Consider the following 22,012-nt stretch of genomic DNA (forward strand, 5'->3'; position numbering starts at 1 on the left):
CAGGCCTGTTTCCTCATCTGTAAAACCAAAGTGTTTCATTCAATGACCTTCTGCAGTCTCTTTTGAATTTAAAATCCCCTGTGACTTTGTCTTCTTATTGGCTAAATAAGCCATTCAATTCAATTCATTCTTTTTTAATCTTCACTACAAGAAATAGCTCTCTAGGAGGAGAAGAAAGGAAAAAATGCCTTGAAAAATGAAGATGATGTAGAAACAAAAATGCAAAGAAAAATTTGTTCTAAAATATTCAATTCCAAGAATTGGAATAGAGGGAAAATGAGGGGATGCTCATCAATAGGGAAATGGTTGAACAAGCTGTGTACACGAATGTAATGGAATACTATTGTGCTCTAAGAAATGACAATCAGGCAGATTTCAGAAAAACCTGGAAAGACTTACGTAAACTGCTGCCAAGTGAAGTGAGAAGAACCAGGAGAACTTTGTGCACAGTATCAGCAACTCTGTGCAATGATCAACTATCACTGACTTAGCTCTCAGCAATACAATGATCCAAGATAAATCCAAAAGACTCATGATGGAAAATGCTTAGCATATCCAGAAAAAGAACTAATGGAGACTAAATGCAGATCGAAGCATATCATTTTCACTTTTTTTTTCATGGTTTCATCCTTTTGCATATAGTTTTATATAATTTAACTAATGTTCAAATAAGAGCGGGGGCCCAGCTTAATGACATTTAGATTAGTTTTGCATTTAATGCAACAGGCATTCTCTAAATATCTACCAACTACAGGTACCATGTCTTGACTTGCCCATGAGTTGGATTTAAGTGAAGCAGAGTTGCACAAAGTCATCAGGCCTTTCTTTCTCTTCTGGAGTCCTGAAGTTCAGGGGTAAGACAAAGGACAAGACAACTGGCAATGGCCTGGGATGCAGTGATGACCCTGAGTCTTCCATATCTGACCAAGCTCCCCTGTGGTTGTTGGGACAAAATATTCTGATCCACCACTGTTCTAAGGGAAGTCTTCACATGCTTAAGCAGACATTTCCCCAAAACTATTACAACACACTTCGTTGAGATCTAAATTAATCATAGTTGAAGTCAGGGTATTAACAATAAACTTTATCTTACATTTGGATCCCTAAAATCATAGAAATAGCACCAAATTTAGAGAGCAAGTATGGAAAATGATAATAGCCAGAGTTAATATAGTAGTTTAAGGTATATAAAACACTTTATCTCATTTGACTCTCATAACTCCAAGAAATAATGCTATTATCTCCATAATACAAATGAGGAAACTGGGGAAGAGAGAAATTAAGTGACTTGCCCAGGATCACTGAGTCAGTAAATGTCTGAAGCTACATTTGAACTCAGATTTTCTTGTCCAAGTCCAGCATTCTCTTTATTCACTTAGCTATCTCAGGAGGAGGAAGAAGCAGAATTGGATCAAATAACAGAAAGAAGACTTATGAAGGGGTTGAGGGACCAATTTGTAAGGTATCTAAACTAGTATAACAAAGATGTAGGAAAAAAAATCTCAGATTTTAATGATATTTTTAAAAAGATAAGCAAGAACTGTCAATAAAAAGTGATTTTAAAAAATTAATTAAAAAAAAGATAAGCAAGAAAATATCAACTACTATTGACTTATATGCCCATCCTCCTATCTATACAAAATCTTTATGAGAATCATCTACACATGAATCAAGGGCATCCTTAGTGAGGGATATTCGGAAGGAACAAGTAGACTTACCCAGCACAGGAAGAAAGAATTCAGAGATATGGGAAATCGATCCTCCTGAAGCACAGGGCCAACCATGTCACTTTCCCTCTTTGGCGCCCCTCCCCCTGCCCCCCATTCAGTTCAATCAACTGTCACTCCCTATTACCTCCAGGATCAAACAGGAAATTTCATTTGACTTTCAAAGCCCTTTATAACCTGGCTCCTTTCCTTCTTTCTTACACCTCATTCTACTTCATACACTGGCCTTGCTATTGTTCCTCAGACAAGACACTCCACTCCATTCACCTACTAACTGACATTTTCACCCAGAACTATCTCCAGTCTGAATCTTATCTCCTCCTCAGTCTTCTTCAAATCTGGCTAAAGTCCTACTTTCCCAATCCTCCTCAATCTCAGGGCCTTCCCTCTGAGATTATCTCTAATTTATTTTGCTTATACATAGCTAATTTGCAGGTTATCTCTAGTCAGTAGACAGTGATTTCCTTGGAGGCAGGGGTTGATTTTTGTGGTTATTGTAGATGTTCTGCCTTTATATACTAGTGCCTATATACCACAAGCACTTAATAAATGCTTATTGACCAATAGGGGAAATATATATGTATTGATAGCTACTGAAATAAGCAGAATCATGAGATTATGAGAATCATGAGTTATACACAACTGCAACTGAATTAAAAGATAATGATCTTAAAAGTAAGCTGAACTCTCAGAAATGGAAAAATCTATGAAAATGCCAGAGATCATGAAAAACATGTTTCCTTCCTCTTGGCTTCCTTTTTTGTTGTTGTTGTAAAAGGAGGGTGCAAAGTGACTGGCATAAATGTAAATATCAATAAAAATTGTTAAGAGCAACATACAGTCAAAAGAACTTCTGCCACTTAAGTTCAAAAGTGAGAATGCTCGAGTGCACAAGATGTGGAAGACAGGGATGGTTTAATCAAGTACATGGGAAGAGAGGAGGAACAGCAGGAACCAAGTCCCGGGTGCCCCACTCATGGGACAACAAATTCATCTGTTTATGTTATTGCATGTTACAGAACTTCACAGAATAAACTGGCTGCCCTAACTAGCATAATGTTACAGACAGCATATGTAAATAGCTTATGATAAAAAAAATTTTTTTAATCGAAGGAATTATCAGACGTATTATTCCATAGAAACGTTAAAGGAATATGAACTTAGCATTTTTTAAAAGATAAATTCATATCCAAGATGGGAGAGAGCTCCAGATGTCATCTTTCTGCAAGTCTGTGCTACAAGTACAACTCATTTAAATGACCTTGGACAAGAGACTCAGAACACTTTAAACACAGACCCCCAAATGGAAGCAATTCCCTACTTAGTTGGAAAATCATATAAAAAGGAAGTATTGTTGTTCAGTCATGTCTGAGTCTGTGAACCCCCTTAGCAAAGAGACTGGAGGGCTGTGCCATTACCTTCTCCAGCTGGGATGAGGCAAACAGGATGAAGTGACTTGCTGGGGTCACACAGCTAAGAAGGTTAGAGGCCGCATTTGAACTCATACATTTCTGACTTCCACCCACTATACCACATCACTGTCCAGCAAAGCTCTGGAGCCCTCAGCTCTACCACCAACTTCCTAAATGATAATCTCTTAAATGCTAAATTTCTCCCTGAGCACATTAGTTATAGATGGCTGAAGTGAATGAAAATTTCTGAATATTAGACTAGAAGTCAGGAGTTTTGAATTCTAAGGTTGGATCATCTATTAATTGTATGATCTTGTAGGACTTAACCTCTACTAATTTCTCTAGGTTTCTTTTCTTCTATTCATTCATTCCAAATGACTGTCTCCCACCCTGATACCCAATTTAGCAAGAAAACAAAAACAATCTTGTCTTGAACTTCTCCAATTCAATTTCTTTCAATTCTATTTAAATTTCTCACATTTTGATGGGTAACATAGTTTATACTGCTATCTTAAATTCCCCTTAAATTAAATTTAAAAAAAAAATCTAAAGGAAGTAAGTGAAATGACCTTACTGATTGGGGAATAAAAATCCTACGTGTAACATTTTTTTAGTCTTAAAAGAGTTTCAGAATTCCCAAATACTCATTCAATTTCTTACATCGGTGTACTTGATTAATTTGAAACTAAAGGAAAAAAAGTAATACCATCACATGTATGTATGTGGTTTGATTCCACTATTTTGAAATATCTTCATGTGCTACAAGGAAACACATGTCCTTATACTTTACTTCAAGTCCTCACCTACTAAACAAATATTGCTCTCTAAATCCTACCTCCTTTATTTGAGCAGATGCCATCACAAGACCAAGCCATGCCCCAAGTCAAAACAAAGTTAAAGCCAAATGTCTGACAATAAAATCAAATATGACCAGTTAAATCATATGATATTTAAAGCAACAATTACGTTGTACTTAGAAAATATGCTAAGTCTTTAACATCTAATTCAACTATGGAGTCAGTCAATAAACTTATAGTAAGCACTTACTAAATGACCCAAAGGGAGAGGATGGGGAAGAGTCACAAAATAAAGCAAAAGCCAGTTGATTGGATTAAAAAAAATAGGCAACATTTTCTTTCAATTATCACAATACAACACTCACATTACTACTAAGGCATCTATTTAATAATGATGTGCTGAAAGAAATTAAAATCTTTTTTTTCCTTGTTCTAGCAAGAAACAATTGAAAACTGTTTTTTAGAAACTGCAAAGCTACTCAAGGCAACAGACACTATCTTAAGACTGTCCTATTATAAATAAGGTGAATCTTGAAACAAGGAAAGGAGGAAGAAGGAAATGCAAGAAAAAGGCCACAGAAACAGGAAAGAAGGGAAAAGTGGGAAGAAGAAGGGAGGGAGGAAATGAAGGGGGAAGTCAATTTGAGTCAGACAGAAGATAAGTTTCCAAAAACTGAGGGAGAACAACAACAACAAAATGTTGCTAGTGGTCTAAGACCAAGTTAGGTTTGTTGTTGTTTAGACCAATTCTTCAAGACCCCATTTGGGGGTCATTAGAGTGGTTTGCCATTTACTTCTCCAGTTCATTTTGCAGATGAGGAAACTGAGATAAACAGTTAAAAAGTGTCTTTAGGCAAATTTTAACCCAAGAAGATGAATTTTCTTGCCTCCAGTCCCATAGTCTATCCACTGTGTCACCTGGATGTCCCAAGTTTAGTTTAAGTGAGTTTAAATGAGGAGAAAATATTACTCCTCTCTTCCTCTGGTGAGTTTTGGGTTTGGCTTCATCCAGTCTGGAAAAAAGGACCAAATGTAAGACAAAAACCTATCGGCTCAACAGTTTGCTCATTTTTTGCCTTAAAGCAAATCAGAAATGAAATGAGTAATATGGCCACTATCATGGAAAGAACACTTGCCCTGGATTCCTGGGTCAGACCTCATCTCGAGGCTCACAATCTACATGTTCTCAGGCAAGTTCTATCACCATCCTCACCTGGACTGGATGGTCTCTGGAGTAACCCAGACCTAGCTCAGGGCATTTCAGTGATTCATATTCAGGATTAGAAAATCATGAGATTCTCATGGACCATCAACGTCAATAACAATAAACAATAAATTCACTTAAATAAAAGATCAAAAGGATATAATTACTAATTACTCCTACCACTTCCTACCTCTTCCAGCTCTAAATCTTGGAGCCACATTAATTTAGTTTTGAATTCTTTTAGTAAATCAGAAATTGTATTTTTTTTTCACTTCCCCTTTCTGAATGTGCACCTGTACTATTCCAAGGTGACAGAATGGAAAAAAAAAATATTATAGCTTGTAAATAATATAACCAAACCCTAAAGTCACAGACTTTAACCCAATGTGGTCAATCACCCATTTATGGCAGTGTTGCTGAAGAAAATTATTTTACCCACCACTATACTTTCAAAAAGCCAGTGATTATATGGGAAAGAGACTATCCTCTATATTTTTCAGATACCATATTAACTTTCAATCAACCACTTAATCAACAAGCAAATTTATTAAGTACCTCCTAGGTTCAAGGTACTAGGGATACAAAGGGAACAGTTCCTGTCCTCAAGGAGCTTACATTACACTAATGAGAAGTAACATTGTACCAAAAAAAAAATATAAAATAGATACAAAGTAAATAGAAAGCATTGCAGGGGAAATCAAGAAAGGCCTCTTTATCCAAAATGGCCCAGGAGCTTAACCTTAAAGAGAGCCAGGGATTTCAGGAGACTGAAACAAGAGGGGAGTGAATTACAGGATGGTGATCAGCCTGTGCTAAGATGTGGAGTGGGGGACAGGCCGTCCAGTAAGAGAAGCAGCAGCAAGCTGGTTCAGGTGCAACACGAAGCGGATGTGTGAGGGTGAGAGACTAGTCTAGAAACACAGATAGGTGCTGACTGGAGGGTGGGTTGGAGGCCAAAGAGACTGGAAACAGAGAGAACAATTAGAACAAGGGTCAATGATAGCTCAGATACCAATGATTATGGTAGAATGGAAAGAAGGGGAGAGATGAAAGAGATCCCAGGTAGAAGAACAAGTGACGGCTGCACGGCTGCTAACTGACTGAGGTTGTGGGTGGGGAAGAATGGGAAGATCAGGATGACTCAAAGTGAGGACCTGGGTGTCCAGAAGGATGGGGATGCTCTCACTAGGGAAAGTGACCTGTCTGGATTCCATTTTGTTCATGCTGAGTTTGAAATAACCACAGGACATCCGATAGGCAGGGCAGGTAGTGAGGCAGATCTAAGAAACTATACAGGGCAGGGATGATAGAACTGAAAGTCATCAGCACAGAAATTACCGGACCTTCAGCAGCTGATGAGGCCCCCAAGAGAAAAGTTGTAGAAAAAGACAAGGACCCTAAAAAAAGCAATAAGGGACATCCATGGGTGACAACCCGGCAAAGACGACTGGCCAGAGAGGTAGGAGAGAATGGTGCCATAAAAAACTAGGGAGAGGGACAAATTTAGGAGGAGGGGGTAATTAGTGGCATCAAATATCACAGAGATGTAAAGGAGGAGAATCAAAACCAAGTCATCAAATTAAGCAATTAAGAGAGAACAGGTTGTAACCTTGGACAGAACAGTTGCAATTGAGGGATAGAGTTGGAAGGCAACCTGGAATGAGAGATGTGAGAAGTGAGTTCATGAAAGGAGATGAAAAATCACATTATGTTTGAAGACATTGAATGTTGGAGGGGATGTGGGGAAACTGGGACACTAATATATTGTTGGTAGAGTTGTGAACTGACCCAACCATTCTGGAGAGTAATATGAAACCATGCTTAAAGGACTATTAAATGGTGCATTGATCTAGCAGTGTCTCTACTGAGCTTGTATCCCAAAGAGATCTTAGAGGAGGGAAAGGGACCTATATGTGCAAAAATGTTTGTGGCAGCCCTTTTTGTAGTGGCAAGAAACTGGAAACTGAGTGTTTGCCCAACAGTTGGAGAATGGCTGAGTAAGTTATGGTATATGAATGGTATGGAATATTATTCTGTAAGAAACAATCAACCACGTCAAAGAGACCTGGAGAGACTTACATGAACTGATGCTAAGTGAAATTAACAGAACCAGGAAATCAATGTACACGGCAAGAAGAAGATTATACAAAGATCAATTCTGATAGACATGGCTCTCTTCAGCAATGAGATGATTCTGTCCAGTTCCAATGATCTTGTGATGAAGGAAACCGTCTACACTCAGAGACAGGACTTGCATTTTGTTTTCTTTCTTATTTTTTCCCCTTTTTCATCTGATTTTTCTTGTGCAGCAAGATAATTGTATAAATATGTATTCATATATTGGATTTAATATATATACATTTTTAACATGTTTAAGATATATTGGATTACTTGCCATCTAGGGGAGGGGCTGGTAGGAAAGGGAGGGAAATATCTGAACACAAGGGAAAAATTATCTATGCATATATCTTGAAAGTAATTTTATAATTAAAAAAAAAGTTTGAGGAAATTGAATCAGGAAGATACAATCATACACACTTACTGTGAAAATCAAGAAAAAGAATATAATTCCTAGGCCCAGATTCCCAACAAGACTTCCAGACATTAATCACATAAACAGAAAAGCTTTTGCAGCAGTCTTCATTTGTGTTTTGGTCAAAAATTACTTTGACCATTTGATAAAATTATATAGATCAGATTATTTCTGTGGACTCTGTGCCCTTTTATCCTGCTCTATCCTCTGATACCTCACTTTCCCAGAAGAGCTCAAATCTTTAACTGTTCCTCTTCCCACCTGCTAAACATCATCTTTTTCCTTGAAAAATAAATCTTCCAGTTCCTAACTTCTCACCCTCGGCCACTATGCAAAAACTCTGATTTCAGTAGTATTCAGGTACTTAGAAACCCTCAGCTCTACCATTAACTTCCTAGTCTCTTAAATGCTAAATTTCTCCCTGGGTATATCAACATGGGGTAGCTGAAATGAATGAATTTTCCTCATGCTGGCCTACAAGTCAAAAGATCTGAGATCTAATACTGGATCATCTATTAATTGTATAGTCTAGAACCACTTAACCTCCACTAACTTTGAGTTTCTTCTTCTCCAAAAGAAGATCTTTGTTTTATCTTTGTTGGCTGTGGGACTAGTCACTTCACCTACTTATGTCTCCTCATCCATAAAAAGGCAATTCTAAGACTTAGTCAACCTGCCTCTCCTACCTTACAGGCACTTTGCATACCTTAAAGCTTTATGTAGCTATGAGTTATTCTATTCTACAAATTACTAAACAACTATGTTCACCTTTAGACCCACTGCTCCATATAGATATTATTGTAAAAAACTACAGTAACAAGGTTTACAAGCCCAGGACTCAGTTTGATTTTTTTTTTAACCATACAAAGCTTTTTCATAAAGTGGTTTCCACTCACAGGATTCTTACATTTTCATCCCATCCTCTCCATACCTTTACATAAAAAAGCTGGACAAAGCCTTCAAAAGACCAGTCTGCCACAACAAACTTAAAATCAGATTCACTTTTCAGTCAAAACTGAACATGGTGAAGAATCAAACAAAGCTGTCTGAAGCCCAACATTTATGCTTTGCATAGATTTTGGATTTTCTTTTAAGTTGATGATATCTCCTCCAACAGGGAGTAAGCTCCTAGGGGCAGGCAGAGCTTGCTTTCATTTGTCTTTATATACTCATCACCTCAGTAAAGGTGTCTGAAAAATGCTTGTTGACTGACTGAAAAATAGGAGGGAGGTTGAAGAGCTGAAAGCTCTTAACTACTTTAAATTCAAAATTCTGAAATTGTCTCTTAGGAACAAAAGCATCTCATAATTCTGCCATGCTAAAATAAACTTTAAAAAGCAATTAAATTCAATGACCAAAACTTAACATACAGTTATTAACCATTTTGAAACAAATAAAACATTGAAAATTCTATTAAAGAAAAAAATTGAAAACAACTAGGAATTATCATGATGATTTAAGAGTAGCAAAAGAAAATACATAAAAGAATTTTAGTACTTATTTACTTGTCTATAATTTTACAAATATTTCTCAGCTGTTGCTGAGGTTAATTTGCTTGGTTAACTCAAATCTGTTTCCTTAACTCCTCCTCCTCCTTGATACAAACAGGATATGGGCTGTTATAGTGGAACTAATACTTTCATGAACACATTATACATCAACATATTACAAAAATAAAAAGTTGTCTGGACTCTACAGGAATAAAAAGGAAGTGGCATCAAACTAAAACTCACCTATTTTATAGTAATTTGTCTGATTTATTTTAGTTGAGTACTTTCGAAATTTATTTTAAAATAACCTTTTCAACACATGTCTGATTCATGGAAGAGTTGTAAAAGAATAATGGCAAATATCTTTTCAAGAAGAGCTAATTATGAAGTTAATATTGAAGCTTGCTTCAGTAGAGTACTATGAAACAATTTCACCAAGGATAATCTACTTTAAACTGGTCTTCATATAAAAGTCCATTAAATGGTTCCCTACACAGAGTTTAGGAGCAGCCAGTCAATAAACATTTAAGTACCTATAACAGGCCAGGCATTGTGCACTGTGCATACAAAAGAAATAAAGAATCTTTGCCCTTGAGGAGTTCATAGCATAATGGGGGAGACCACAAGCAACTAAATATATACAAACTTTATCAGCATAAACAGGAAATAATTAACAGAGAAAAGGAACTAGAATTAAGAGGAATTGAGATATTAAGAAATTGGAAAGATTAACAAATTAATGATTAATTTTATTTATGAATATTTTCTATTCTATAAAATATTTTTATATATTGTTAACAATTAAAATTAATAATAAATCAAAGAAATGAATAAAATTTAAAGTGGTGGTATTATAATAATTTGAAAACAATGTTAGTTTTTTTGCTTCTTAATCTTAGAGTATTAGAGTTGGTTTAATTTATTTAATATTTCTCCAGTAAATCTTACTTGTTAAATAAGACAGTATTTCTCCATGGGTCGTTGTGAAGATCAGTTATCTGTAAAATACTTTGAAGTAATCATTGGGATGGTATATTTAGAACAAGCTTTCCTTTATTTGATCTTTACAACAACAGTGCAAGAGAGAGGATATTATCTCCATCTGAATTTGCAGAACTGAATCAGTTTTCATTTGTCTGACTTAAACAGCTGGTTATAGTTAGTAAACCAGGATTAGTCATTTTAGACGAACAGGAGTGTTCGTCCCAGTTTTCTAGCTCAAGTACTGCGTGACAGATGCAATTCAGGATGAAATTAACTGACTCAATTCAAAGCAGAATCCTGAGAGGTTATTGGATGACTTCCACTCTATAACAGTGCTCTGTAATTGTGAAGATGTAGGAAGCTAAGCAACTAGACTTAGTTTGTGATCCTCGATCCAGAACCACCTTACAAAGTTTATATAGAGGGAAGTGGGGTGGGGGAAAGGCAGTCACATTCAAAGAACATTTTGTAGCATATCTTTTAAAAGTTCCTGCTGAAAAATCTCAATTAAGAGGCAATAGCAACAGCACCTTCGAGTTCAGACATCTAAATATAGTTTCTGTATGTGTGTATGTGTGTTTTAAAGTTGACTTTGGCAAGAAGAAAACAATGGATGGGAGAAAGTGAGATTTATTTTCTCCAGCTCTTTTCTCCTGCATTTGAATGACTGAAAACGCTAAGCCCTCTCCACCTGACTCTCTAAGAAACAATCTCACTGCAGCTCCTCCAGAGGTCTTAAGCACTGTGGGAAATGATTATTAAATGTGTTCAGGAAAATAACTACATGTGGCAGATTAGCATCACCCCAAAACTCTGCCTACCCATAACTTCTAGGGAAGCTTTGTTCTTTCAACACCCTCTCCCTCCCCCACTTTCTATGTTTCTTGGTCAGGGTCTCATTTGGAAAAGAATGGTACCAGGTCCTAAGTGGGGAATGGTCGCTAAGGCATTTTTCAACTCCAAAAGACTGATTCTATGAAATCGGAAGTGGTGTGAAGACAGACATAGTGAAAGCTCTAATAGCCCCTTAGACAAAACAAACTTAGGCCCCTAGATGAATCCGACATGCAGTTCTGGAGTGGGGGAGGGGTGGCCGGGCCCTGGAAGAAACCGATCAATCGTCTGGGTCTGGACTGCAGGGGGTTGCCCTTGGGTTTCCTCCCACCGCCTTCCTGTGAAAGGCACTTCGCTCTAGCGATCATCAAGCCTTCACAAGCCTCCATCCAGCTTTAAATCTTTTTTTTTCCCCTTTCTGAGCCTGACAGTCTTGCCTCAGAGCTATCATAGGGAAGAATCATCCAGCTTCCATGTGTATGGAATTAAAAGAGGGTTTCCAAATCTGTTTCCTATACTCTTTTCCTGTGTCTTTCCAGATGGGGCAAGTCCGTACATGTGCCCTGCAGGGGAAGCCGGACCCCCCCAGGAGTCAGGAGAACCCAGACCCAACCAGGAGTCAGAAGAACCCGGATCTATCCCCTTAAGGAGCTGCGTGATAGTGGACCATCCCTTTCCCTTCTCTGGAGCCGGTCTTCTTCCTCTACAAAAATAAGACAATTGCATGAAATGATCTCTAAGGTCTCTTCCGGGATAAACATTTCAGGGCTCTTGGGCCCGAGTTAACACTCTCTCCTTCCGGACTTTACTTTGTGTCAACTTATCTGCGAACATTTCGCGCTTCCCGGGAGAATTCTTGGCGGGCAGGGATTGCTTCCTTTCTGTCCAGGTAGCTCCAGCACCTCTGCACGTGGCAGACGCGTAATACACAAGTGCGGGCTAAACTGCCGGACTGATCTCGGACCTTCTTAGCCTGGGTCCCCCTACAAAGTTGGGGTGGCCCACCCATGGCCTCCAGGCTGCCAGGGTGGAAAAGCCGCGTCACCTTTAAGGGCTCCCAGTCCCCACACTTCTCTTACTGCCTACTATCAGACGGAAAGAAATTAATGAAAGTTGATTCTAAATGGTCTGGGTTCAAATCTAGGATCTACCACTTTGATTTGGCGCAAGTCTACTGCCAACTCTAGACCTCAGTTTACCCCTCGATGATCTCTTAAAGTGTATTCCTGAAATAAGTAACGATAGGTTTGGTGAGAGGAATCAGTCTAGTCTGGGGAGGAAGGTGGACTCTGGGGCGAACAGTGCAAGCCCCTCGTTCTGCGGGCGAGAAAGCGGAGGTCCGGGAGGGGAGGAGGGAGGGACATGGTGTCAGACCTGCTTGCAGAGCCCGTGCTTTTACCTCCACGGCAGTGCTCTGATTCTGCTTTGCCCTTCGGAATCTGCCACAGGGGCGCCCTGGGCCTCAGTTTCCCTCTGTGTACGGAGGGGGGGGGGAGGGAAAGAGCAAGGGGAGGTTCAGCGTTCGCATTCACGCACCTGCTGCTCGGCCGCAATTCGGGATCGTCGTCCAGGTCCGGCTCCCGCGGCTCCTGCTCGCCCGTGGCCGCCGGAAGCGACTCGGCGTCTTCCACCGTCACCTCGGCGGCCGCCAGCGAGGGCACGGCGGCGGCGGCCGAAGTTGGGGCGGCTGAGGCGCCCAGGCCGAAGGCCGTGCCGTCCTCCTCCACTGCCGGCCCCGGGGACTCCGGACTGCGCTCCGGATCCGGGGCTGCGGCCGCCGTCCCCGCCGCTAGCCCGAGCAGCAGCAGAGCCAGAGCGAGCGGGCCCCGGCGCGTCGCGCGCTCCATCAGCGGCGTCCCGCCCGCGCGGACATGGAGACTCCGCCGCCGTAATGAACCTCTTCCCGCTCCTCCAGACAAGCCCCGAGCCGGGCAGAGAACACTCGGCAGCCGGGTACAGAACACTCGGCGGCCGTGCCGACACCCAGACTGGTTTGACAGTCAGCTCGGTTCCCCGGGCCACGTCTAAGGGCCGCCTCCTCGACAGCCCCACCAGCCGCTGAGACCGCTCACTGGGTAGTCTCCCCATCCATGTTGGCCCTCCCCATGAGTTGAGTCCATCTATTAGTTGGAATAGCTGCCATTCAGAGTCCTGGGGCAGAGTCTTGGAGGTAGGGCGTGCGTTCTCTGGTTGTCAACACAGCGCGTGCCAATCAAATCGTACTTGGAGCTCCCGAAGCCCCTCACTCTTCCGGGTATAATTGACCAATGCAAGATAAGTCTCCCCACATTTTCTCTATTTGATTGGTGTTACCGTTCGAGCTCGCGGAAATCGATCTGACACAGGATTGGTCAGAAGCCAGCTGATCACCTCCCCTCAGGTTTGGGGAGCCGTAAGAAAACAGAAGTATGATTGGTTTAAACTAACGCCACTCTGAGGAACGGCGATTCCTCCTTTCTGATCGGCTGGAAGCAGCCCTTCATACGTGGCTGATTCTGACTGTAAAGGGGTGGGGCAGTGACCATGACGCAATCGGGCAGTTCCCAAGTAAAGATAAGTGGAAGGCGGAGTCCAAAGTGAGGGCGGAACCAACCTTAAAGGAATCTCAGCTCGAAAAAAATCTGGAGTTCCTATTCGTGCCTGATTGAAATCTCAAGTGCTCGAAGCTGCCCAGCCCAAGGAATCAGTAGTAGGAAAAGCAGTTAGGACATGTGATCTTGGTTAAACTCAACCTCTCTGAATCTATTTCCTGGACTGTTAAATGGGTATAATTGTCTCAAGGTGATTGTAGGGAAAGTGCTGTGTAAACTTTAAAGGGACATGGGAAGGACCATTCATTCATTCAACAAGTCCTTTTCCGGTCCTCTGACACCATTTAATTACATTATCATTTATTCCCTTTATTCTTTACAAGAATGTGATAATACTAGAGTTTATTCATATATATAAAATGCATATGTACGTATTTATGTATATTTAGACGAATATATGCGTGTATGTATTTTATGCATGTATATATGTGTGTACAAGTATATATGTGTGTATTATGCATATATATGTATTTATATGAATATGCATGTACACGTGTACAAGTATATGTGTATTGTTTTATGCATGTATATGCACGCACATTGTTGTGTATTTTATGCATGTATATATGTGTGTACAAGTATATATGTGTGTATTATGCATGTATATGTATTTATATGAATATGCATGTACACGTGTACAAGTATATGTGTATTGTTTTATGCATGTATATGCATGTATATGCACGCACATTGTTGTGTATTTTATGCATGTATACATGTGTGTACAAGTATATATGTGTGTTATGCATGTATATGTATTTATATGACTAGGCATGTACATGTGTACAAGTATATTTGTATGTTTTCTGCATGTATATGCATATATGTGTGTACGCATGTATATATGACTAGCTTTTATACAGCACCTACTATTGCGTCTGGGACCATCTCCAGCCATCCTGATCTTTACCTGGCCACTGGGCCCAGATGGCTCCAGAGGGGAAAGTGAGGCCGGTGACCTTGCACAGCCTTCCAATCCAATTCACTTGCACATCACAGTATAGCCTTCCCAATGTCATGGTTCTCTTCAAGAATGAAGGAACAGTACTACTCTGCACCAGGCACTTTATCACATTCGATCCTTCCAATAATCCTGGGAAGGAGGTGCTATTGTTATACCCATTTTTTGGTGGAGGAAACGAAGGCAAACAGAAATGAAATGAAAAACATTATGAATTGTTTGTTAACTTTAAGCAAACTATCACTAACTTACTAGTTAAGAAGCCAGTCAGAAAAAGCCATGAGATTAGCTTGACATACTTGGTTGGTCCTTGGTCATCTACTGCTTTTTTTGGATGTTTACCAACTCCACTTCTTTAATGAGCATTAATTAATTAGCACGGAGTCAGGAAAATCTGAGTTCAAATCTGCCCTCAGTCACTTTGTGACCCTGTCTCTTGTCTGTCAGTTTCTGTAAAATGGGGACTATAAGAGCACCTAATTCCAGATGTTGTGAGGAACAAATATTTTGTAAAGTCCTGAGTACAGAGCCTAGAACACAGTAAGTGCTTAATAAATGTTTGTTCCTTTCCCATAATTCAATTTAATCATTAAGTGCCTTGTGTGTACAGATCATGGTGGGGATATAAATAAGTGTAATTCTCTGTTCCTGCCTCTGAAAAGACATATCAAAAAGGCGACCCCAGGCCATCTCATTCATCCACATCTCAAAAGAATCCTCTACATGGAATAATGCTCTCATTAAGCCCCTTCTTGAAGACTCCCAGTGAGGGGAAGCCCCCTACCACCTTTCTACGGCAGTTCTTTTCTCCTCTGGTCAACTTGGACCAAGCCTAAATTTGCTTCTTCGCCTTATCCATTGTTCCTAGATGTTCATGGCCATTAGAACAAATTGTTGTCATCTGCCCATTCTGCCAGAGAAGTCTTCACATGCTTGGGGAAGACATTCCCCTAATTCAACAACAGATTTGGGACCTATTGGTTACCCTCAATATGATATGCCTCAAGGCCCTTCACTAGCCTGTTCACCTTTCCTTGAACACTTATCAATTTCTTAAGCCATGCAATGGTCCAGATAAGTTCTGAATACAGTGGGACATCCTTGTGCTTGAATCTCTCAATTCAGCCCAAAACTGATTGAGCTTTTCTGGCTTCCACAATAAAGTGGAAGTTAGTAGTAGTTCTGCTAACTCACAGTGAGCTTAAAGGCCACTAAAAATCCCTAAATCTTTTCCGGAACAAGCACCATCCAACCATACCTTCTACTTGTGGTGTTATTTTATACAGATATAAAACTTAGCATTCCGCCTACTGAAATTCATTTTGCGGGAACCAGCCCAGTGCTCTAGCACAACAGCCCCAGGAGTTAGGTAGCTCCAGCAACACCTGGACAAAGCCAAGCCAAGGAGGTAGTGTCTCTGTACTGGGGGCACACTCTGAGATTATCCCAATTCCCAGTCCCACTGGCCACAGGGTCCCCAGAGCGTAGCTACTCCCTCTCTTAGGGTAGCGCTAGTGACAGGGGGCAATGTTCTTTTTAAAATACAGTTTTAATACAATTAGACAGCTCTCTGCAGTTCTATATCATTCTATACAGTTCACAAGCTCCCATCAGGGAACTTCCCACCATGATTATGGATTAATTACCAATTATCCATCCAGCCCTAATCAGCTTTTAGAAAGGAGCATTTACTAAAGTAAGAACAACTCCCCCCCACAAAAAATCAGTGCTGTTCTCCCTATCTGTTCTGTGGAGAACCTAGGCTCAGAGAGCATGTGGAGATAAAGGGTAACTCACAGCTCTTTGAAGTCCTTTTGCTGAAATCCTCAAACTATTCCCCTTAGGTATGAGGTAGATTTTTTTGTTGGGCTGTTTGTAGATCCTTGAATCAATGTCCCACCTGTGCTTGACCCTGGATGCAGAGGCTGCCAGCCATCAGTTGTTTGGGGGATTGGGATGAACCTAGGACAAAGCAAGGAAGATGGGAAATCTAAAATCCTTCATACCTTCCGGGCCCTCCCCCAGTCAATTATAAAACACTCTGAGCTCCATTAGCTCCAACTTCTGGAGACCAAAAGGAGGAGTTTATAGATGACGCCTAAAACACAACAAAGATTCCTTGGTTTCCTCTAATCCCAACTCATTCCAATTGGTCAAGGACTCTCACTCCACAAAAAGTCTAAAGCCTATGATTGATCGGCTCAATACAGACATGATCTCCCTTAGGAAGGTAGCAGAGCTCAGCATCTGGAGACTTCTCTCCAGCAGAGTGGGGTGATTTGATTGATTGTTTTCTTTCATTAAGCTCCACTTTTCCACCTATCTGCCAGGGCTGCTGTGAAGAAAGACATGTGTAGCCCTTAGAGCAAAATAGAAATCTGAGTTATTATGATTACCTCTCAGGGACAACTAGGCTGCTCTGAGTCTCATCACAGGATCATAGACAAAAAGTTGGGAGAGACATCAGAGAGCATCTAGACCCACCCTTTCATTTTACAGACAGGGAAAGTGAAATGAATTGGTCCAAGGTTATAAAAGTAGTGAGCAGCTTAGCTAGGATCCCAACCCCAAAGGCACTGGATTTGGAGAAAGGATTACATGTCATAGTATCACCTTCACACGTAGTATCATTATCACAAATCACTTAGACACAGCTTTTTAACCTTTTTGGACCCCCATTGTCTCATCTATAAAATAAAAGGGTTAAGTCTCCAATTTTAAATCTATTACCCTAGGATCCTATAATCCTCTGAATTTGAATTTCTTTTCAGAATACTGTCACTAAATGAATAAAATACATTACAAAGAAAATCAATTGTAATAAAAACTATAATTAAAAATTAATTACAAAGGAAATTAATTTAAATTAATTATCAAAATATTTGACAAACAAGTTTGTGAACACCAAGTTAAGAGTGTTTAGAGGAAGACTAAAGGTCAGCCATCTTACCAAACACAGGCAAGTTACTGGCTGATGCTCCCAGTCATTCCTCATCCTTCAGAAAACTTTCACTCAACATCCCCATCCCTTCCAGCTACTCTCATAGGTCTCACACCTGTGTTGTTGTGTCTGTGTTGTGCAGACAGTTCATACATTACAGTCCTTCCTCACTTCCTCCTTCCCAACCTTTGCCTTCTGGGGTCAGACACCTGCACCTGCTCACAGACAGGGCTAATGGTTCACACACCTGCCATTAACTGAGTGTCTCTCTGCAAGGTTGCAGACATCTTTGAACTTCTGAAGCAACTCAGCTCTGATGCTACTTACCCTGTCTGGGGACACAATCTCCCTTTTCCTGAACACTCTCCCATTGTGAGCCTCTGTGACACTCCATCTGCCTATTTGACTTCTGAACTTTCTTTCCAAGGTTATTTTACATCTCCTGTCCTGCTCAAAGCAGAGGCAGCTTTCATTTTTGTCTTGATGCCCTCTGCACCTATCACAGTCCCTGCCCATGGAAGGTACTTAAAAAAGACTTGCCGAGTTGCATTATAAAGCTAATGTATCCCTTCTTTCCCTATGATGTTCTGTTCTAGGGACACCAAGAAAGATCTGCTTCAAGGAACTTATATTCTAATGGGAAGCAACATGAATAACAGATAAATACAGAACATATACAAGGAAGAGTGAAAGTCATCTCAGAAGTCAAGAGGCTAACAGCTGGAGATGGAGAAAGAACAGAGACCAAGAAAGGCCTCCTGCAAAAGGTGAGACTTGAGTTGATCAATGAAAAAAGCCAGGGAAATAGGAGGCAGGAACAGTTAAGGCAAAGGCATGGAGAAGGTAGATGGAATGTGTAGCTGGAGGAAGAGCAACTCATACTGGTTTTAATCATTAATCAAAGCTGGTTCAGAATTAAAAAGTTGTTTGAATCCCAGAAATCTCTTCCTGGATTACCCCAGTTCTGGAACTTAGGAGCAGTCTTTCTATCTGAAATCAGAACTAGATTTAGAGAAGACCTTAGGGCTTAATTATAGAACTAAATTCTACCATTTTATTCCTAAGAAAATGAGACTCAAGAAACAGGAAGAATACTGATACAAGTTAAATATTCATGGACAGGGGTAAAGTGTGAGAAGTCTGGAGAGGTTAAAATGGACCAATTTATGAAGTTATTTATATAATTAGAGTATAAGAGAAAGGCTTAGCCCAGTCTGGAGAAGATAGGATCCTTGGGGTGCTTCTAACAGAGCAGGCACTTTGTATATAACCAATTGACTCTGTCCCTCCTCCTGCAGCGATGTGTTTGGAAATGCTCCGGTCATTCTGTCAGAGAACGGTCATCTTGGCTCCTGCCCTTTCTCTCCTTCCCCAAGGAACCACATTTCTGGGCTGTTATTTTGTGATGGGTGGAGCTGCCAGGCTAGCTTTCTCCCAAAACAAGCTGCAGCATTCTGGCTCTGAAGGCAGAGGAACTCCCCATTGCTGAGGATCCCACAAAAGACAGCCGGGGGGAGAGCCAGCAATACCCAGCTTCCCGGCACAGCATTTCTCAAGTTAGTCCTGGATGGCAAAAGCAATTTCCTCATGGCTCACGAGTCCAATAAGCAGGATCATCATCTTGTTCTGTGATCTTTCCCAAGAATCCTTATATAAGTTAGGAGTTTACACACACACACACACACACACACACACACACACACACACACACGTATATATATGTATGTGTGTATATATATAAAGTTTTCCCCAAATACATAACACTTTAAGGTTTACAAAGCACCTTACATATCTTATTTCAACAATTATGCCGTTGTTCAGATTTGTCCAAATCTTTGTGACCCTATTTGGAGTTTTCTTGGCAAAGCTATTGGAGTAGTTTGTCATTTCTTCTCCAGCTCATTTTACAGATGAGCATACTGAGACAAACAGGATGAAGTGACTTGCCCAGGCTCACCCAGCTGGTGGTATCTGGAGCCAGGTTGGAACTCCAGGCTAGTAACTGCAGTCTCCGAAGGTGGTCAGATTTATCGCTTCTCTTAAACAAGTCCCCTCGCTCGTGAGCTCTGGGCAGGAGAAGGGTACAAAAGCTAGTTTCTCTAGGCTAATGACCAATGGTGGCGTGCCAGGGACAGATGGTAAGGGCAGTGGGTTGATTGGAAGTGGGGTGGGGCCCACTGGGATCAGGAGCCCTTATTCACCTGAAGATCCTGGTCGCTGGCTAAAGTCCAGCCGGTGACGTGCTCAGGGAGGAGGCTGGGAGCTGAGGACTCTTGCCCTTGACTTAAATCCCCTTCTATTTACCATCTGCAGTTGGAGGGCAGCTTGCTGTACACTGGCCTTGTCAGTGACCTAGAAAAACCTAGAGAAAGAAGTGAAGGGACTTTCTTTCCAATGCCCTACCCTCTCTGCCTCTTCTTGGAATGATTAAAGAAGGCAAAAATTTGAATTTGCTCCAGGACTGTCCTGACTTTCTAAAAAGCAGCACAAATAAGTAAATGGCCCTGGTACTTGCTACTTGTATAGATTAAGTCTCTTCCTATTTCTGGGTCTCATTTTCCTTAAGAGTAAAATGGCAGAATTCAGTTACATAATTAAGCCCTAAGGTCTTTTCTAGCTCTGACAGGCTATGGCTCTGATTTCAGATAGAAAGACTGCTCCTAAATTCCAGAACTGTGGTAATCCAGGAAGAGATTTCTGGGATTCAAACAACTTTTTAATTCTGAGCCAGCTCTGATCAAGGTCAGACCGTCCCAGATGGCAACTGGTTATTTTCCATGTTAGGACTATGGAGATAACTAAGATTTTTTTTTTTTTTGCACCTTGTTTTGGAAGGGAGGAGGTAGGTAAAGGAGGTGGTGAGGAAAAAAGGAAGTAATGACTGTTCCTAAGCAAAAATACCTCTGACTCGCCCAGGCAGTAAAGGAAAGTGTGTCAGTCTTTGGTTTTTCTAACTGCAGCTCTGACCACAAAGTTTCTGTTCTGATTATATTCTAAGAAGCCCATGGGAGTCATTCATTGCATTTTCAAAGAAGTCCTTTGAAAAGACACAGAACCTTGAATCTTTTCTCTTTATTTGGGCATTTTGAAATGCAAAACTTTGTAAAAATACGGACATAAAGAGAAAGATTTGAAATATAGACCCTGGATTAAAGTCACCAAAGTCACAAAATCTTCCATCTCAGACATTTACTAGCTTTGAGACTCTGGGACAGTCAGTTAATCTCTCTCTATGCCTTGGATTCTTCATCTGTAAAATTATAGATTGGATTCAGTGAATTCTAAGATCCCAAATTTTACAATAAACCTTTTTTTCACATACTAATTTATTATTAGCCTCAATTTTCTCATCTGTTAAATGGGGATAATAATGGCATTTACAGGGTAGTTGAGTTAGTTAGTGTTTGTAAAGCATTTTATAGACTTTACAATGCTGCTGTGCATAGAGTGTTAAACATTAAGTTAGGGAGATCTGAGTTCAGATCCCATCCCAGACATTTCATAACTGCATGACTCTAAGTAAGCCATTCATTCTCTCTCAATCTCAGTTTCATCATCTATAAAATGGGGGCAGCTAGGTGGTATAGTGGATAGAGCACCAGGCCTGAAGTTCAAATCTAGCCTCAGATACTTACTTGTGTGCCCCTGAATAAGTCACTTTACCTAGTTTAGCTCATTTATAAAATGAGCTGGAGAAGGAAATAGCACCAGTATCTTTGCTAAGAAAACCCCAATTGAGGTCATCAAAAATTGAACATGATTGAAATGACTCAACAACAATAATAAATTGGGCATATTAATAGCACCTCCCTCCCCAGACAGGGTTATTATGAGCAGCTGATGAGATAATTTATGTCAAGTGTTTGTAAACTTTAAAGTTCTATACAAATATTGGCTATTATTATTATTGCTAATATATATATATATTAATAGCACCTCCCTCCTCAGACAGGGTTATTATGAGCATCTGATGAGATAATTTATGTAAAGTGTTTGTAAACTTTAAAGTTCTACACAAATATTGGCTATTATTATTATTGCTATATTGGCTATTATTATTATTGCTATTATATATATACATATATAAAATGGAAGATCTTCCTGCTTTGGGCACTATAAGGAGACTGGACCCAAACTCTGTGTGTATCTTTGACTACATACCAAACAAATACAGAATAATTCACATGTTTCCATTCAGGTATCTCACAATAACCCCCCCAAAGGACTCAGCCAGTGGGTCGGAGCTGTCAGGACTTCAGAAACCATTTGTCCGGCCTTCTCATTTTACAGGGGAGGCCCAGGGAGATAGATTGCTTCATCCAAGGTTACACTGCAGGTCCCCATCGAGATGGGAGTTGGTCCCATTTCCCTGGACTTCAGAGCCAGAATTTTCCCCACTGGTTTATGCTGCTTCCTCAATCATAGAGCAGGCTGAGCAGGGAGACGGCAACAGCCAGAGCCGTCCCACAAGACTGCACAAAGTCTTCTGATCATCTTCTGAGGGAAATCTGATAAATCCCCAAGGAGGAAGAGATGGT

General features: G+C 40.5%; 1 protein-coding gene across 1 annotated transcript in view; it reads right to left on the reverse strand.

Moving 5' to 3' along the window:
• EIF2AK3 (eukaryotic translation initiation factor 2 alpha kinase 3) overlaps positions 1–12,987 on the reverse strand; it is a 70,062-nt gene extending 57,075 nt beyond the window's left edge. The window contains exon 1 of the mRNA XM_051974415.1: positions 12,518–12,987. Within this exon, the coding sequence (XP_051830375.1) occupies positions 12,518–12,828 (311 nt within the window). The 5' untranslated portion in view covers positions 12,829–12,987. The remainder of the gene's footprint in view (positions 1–12,517) is intronic.
• Positions 12,988–22,012: the final 9,025 nt, after the last annotated feature.

This window comes from Antechinus flavipes, chromosome 2 (genome assembly GCF_016432865.1).
Source record: "Antechinus flavipes isolate AdamAnt ecotype Samford, QLD, Australia chromosome 2, AdamAnt_v2, whole genome shotgun sequence".
In the NCBI taxonomy this organism is placed as follows: Eukaryota; Metazoa; Chordata; class Mammalia; order Dasyuromorphia; family Dasyuridae; genus Antechinus; species Antechinus flavipes.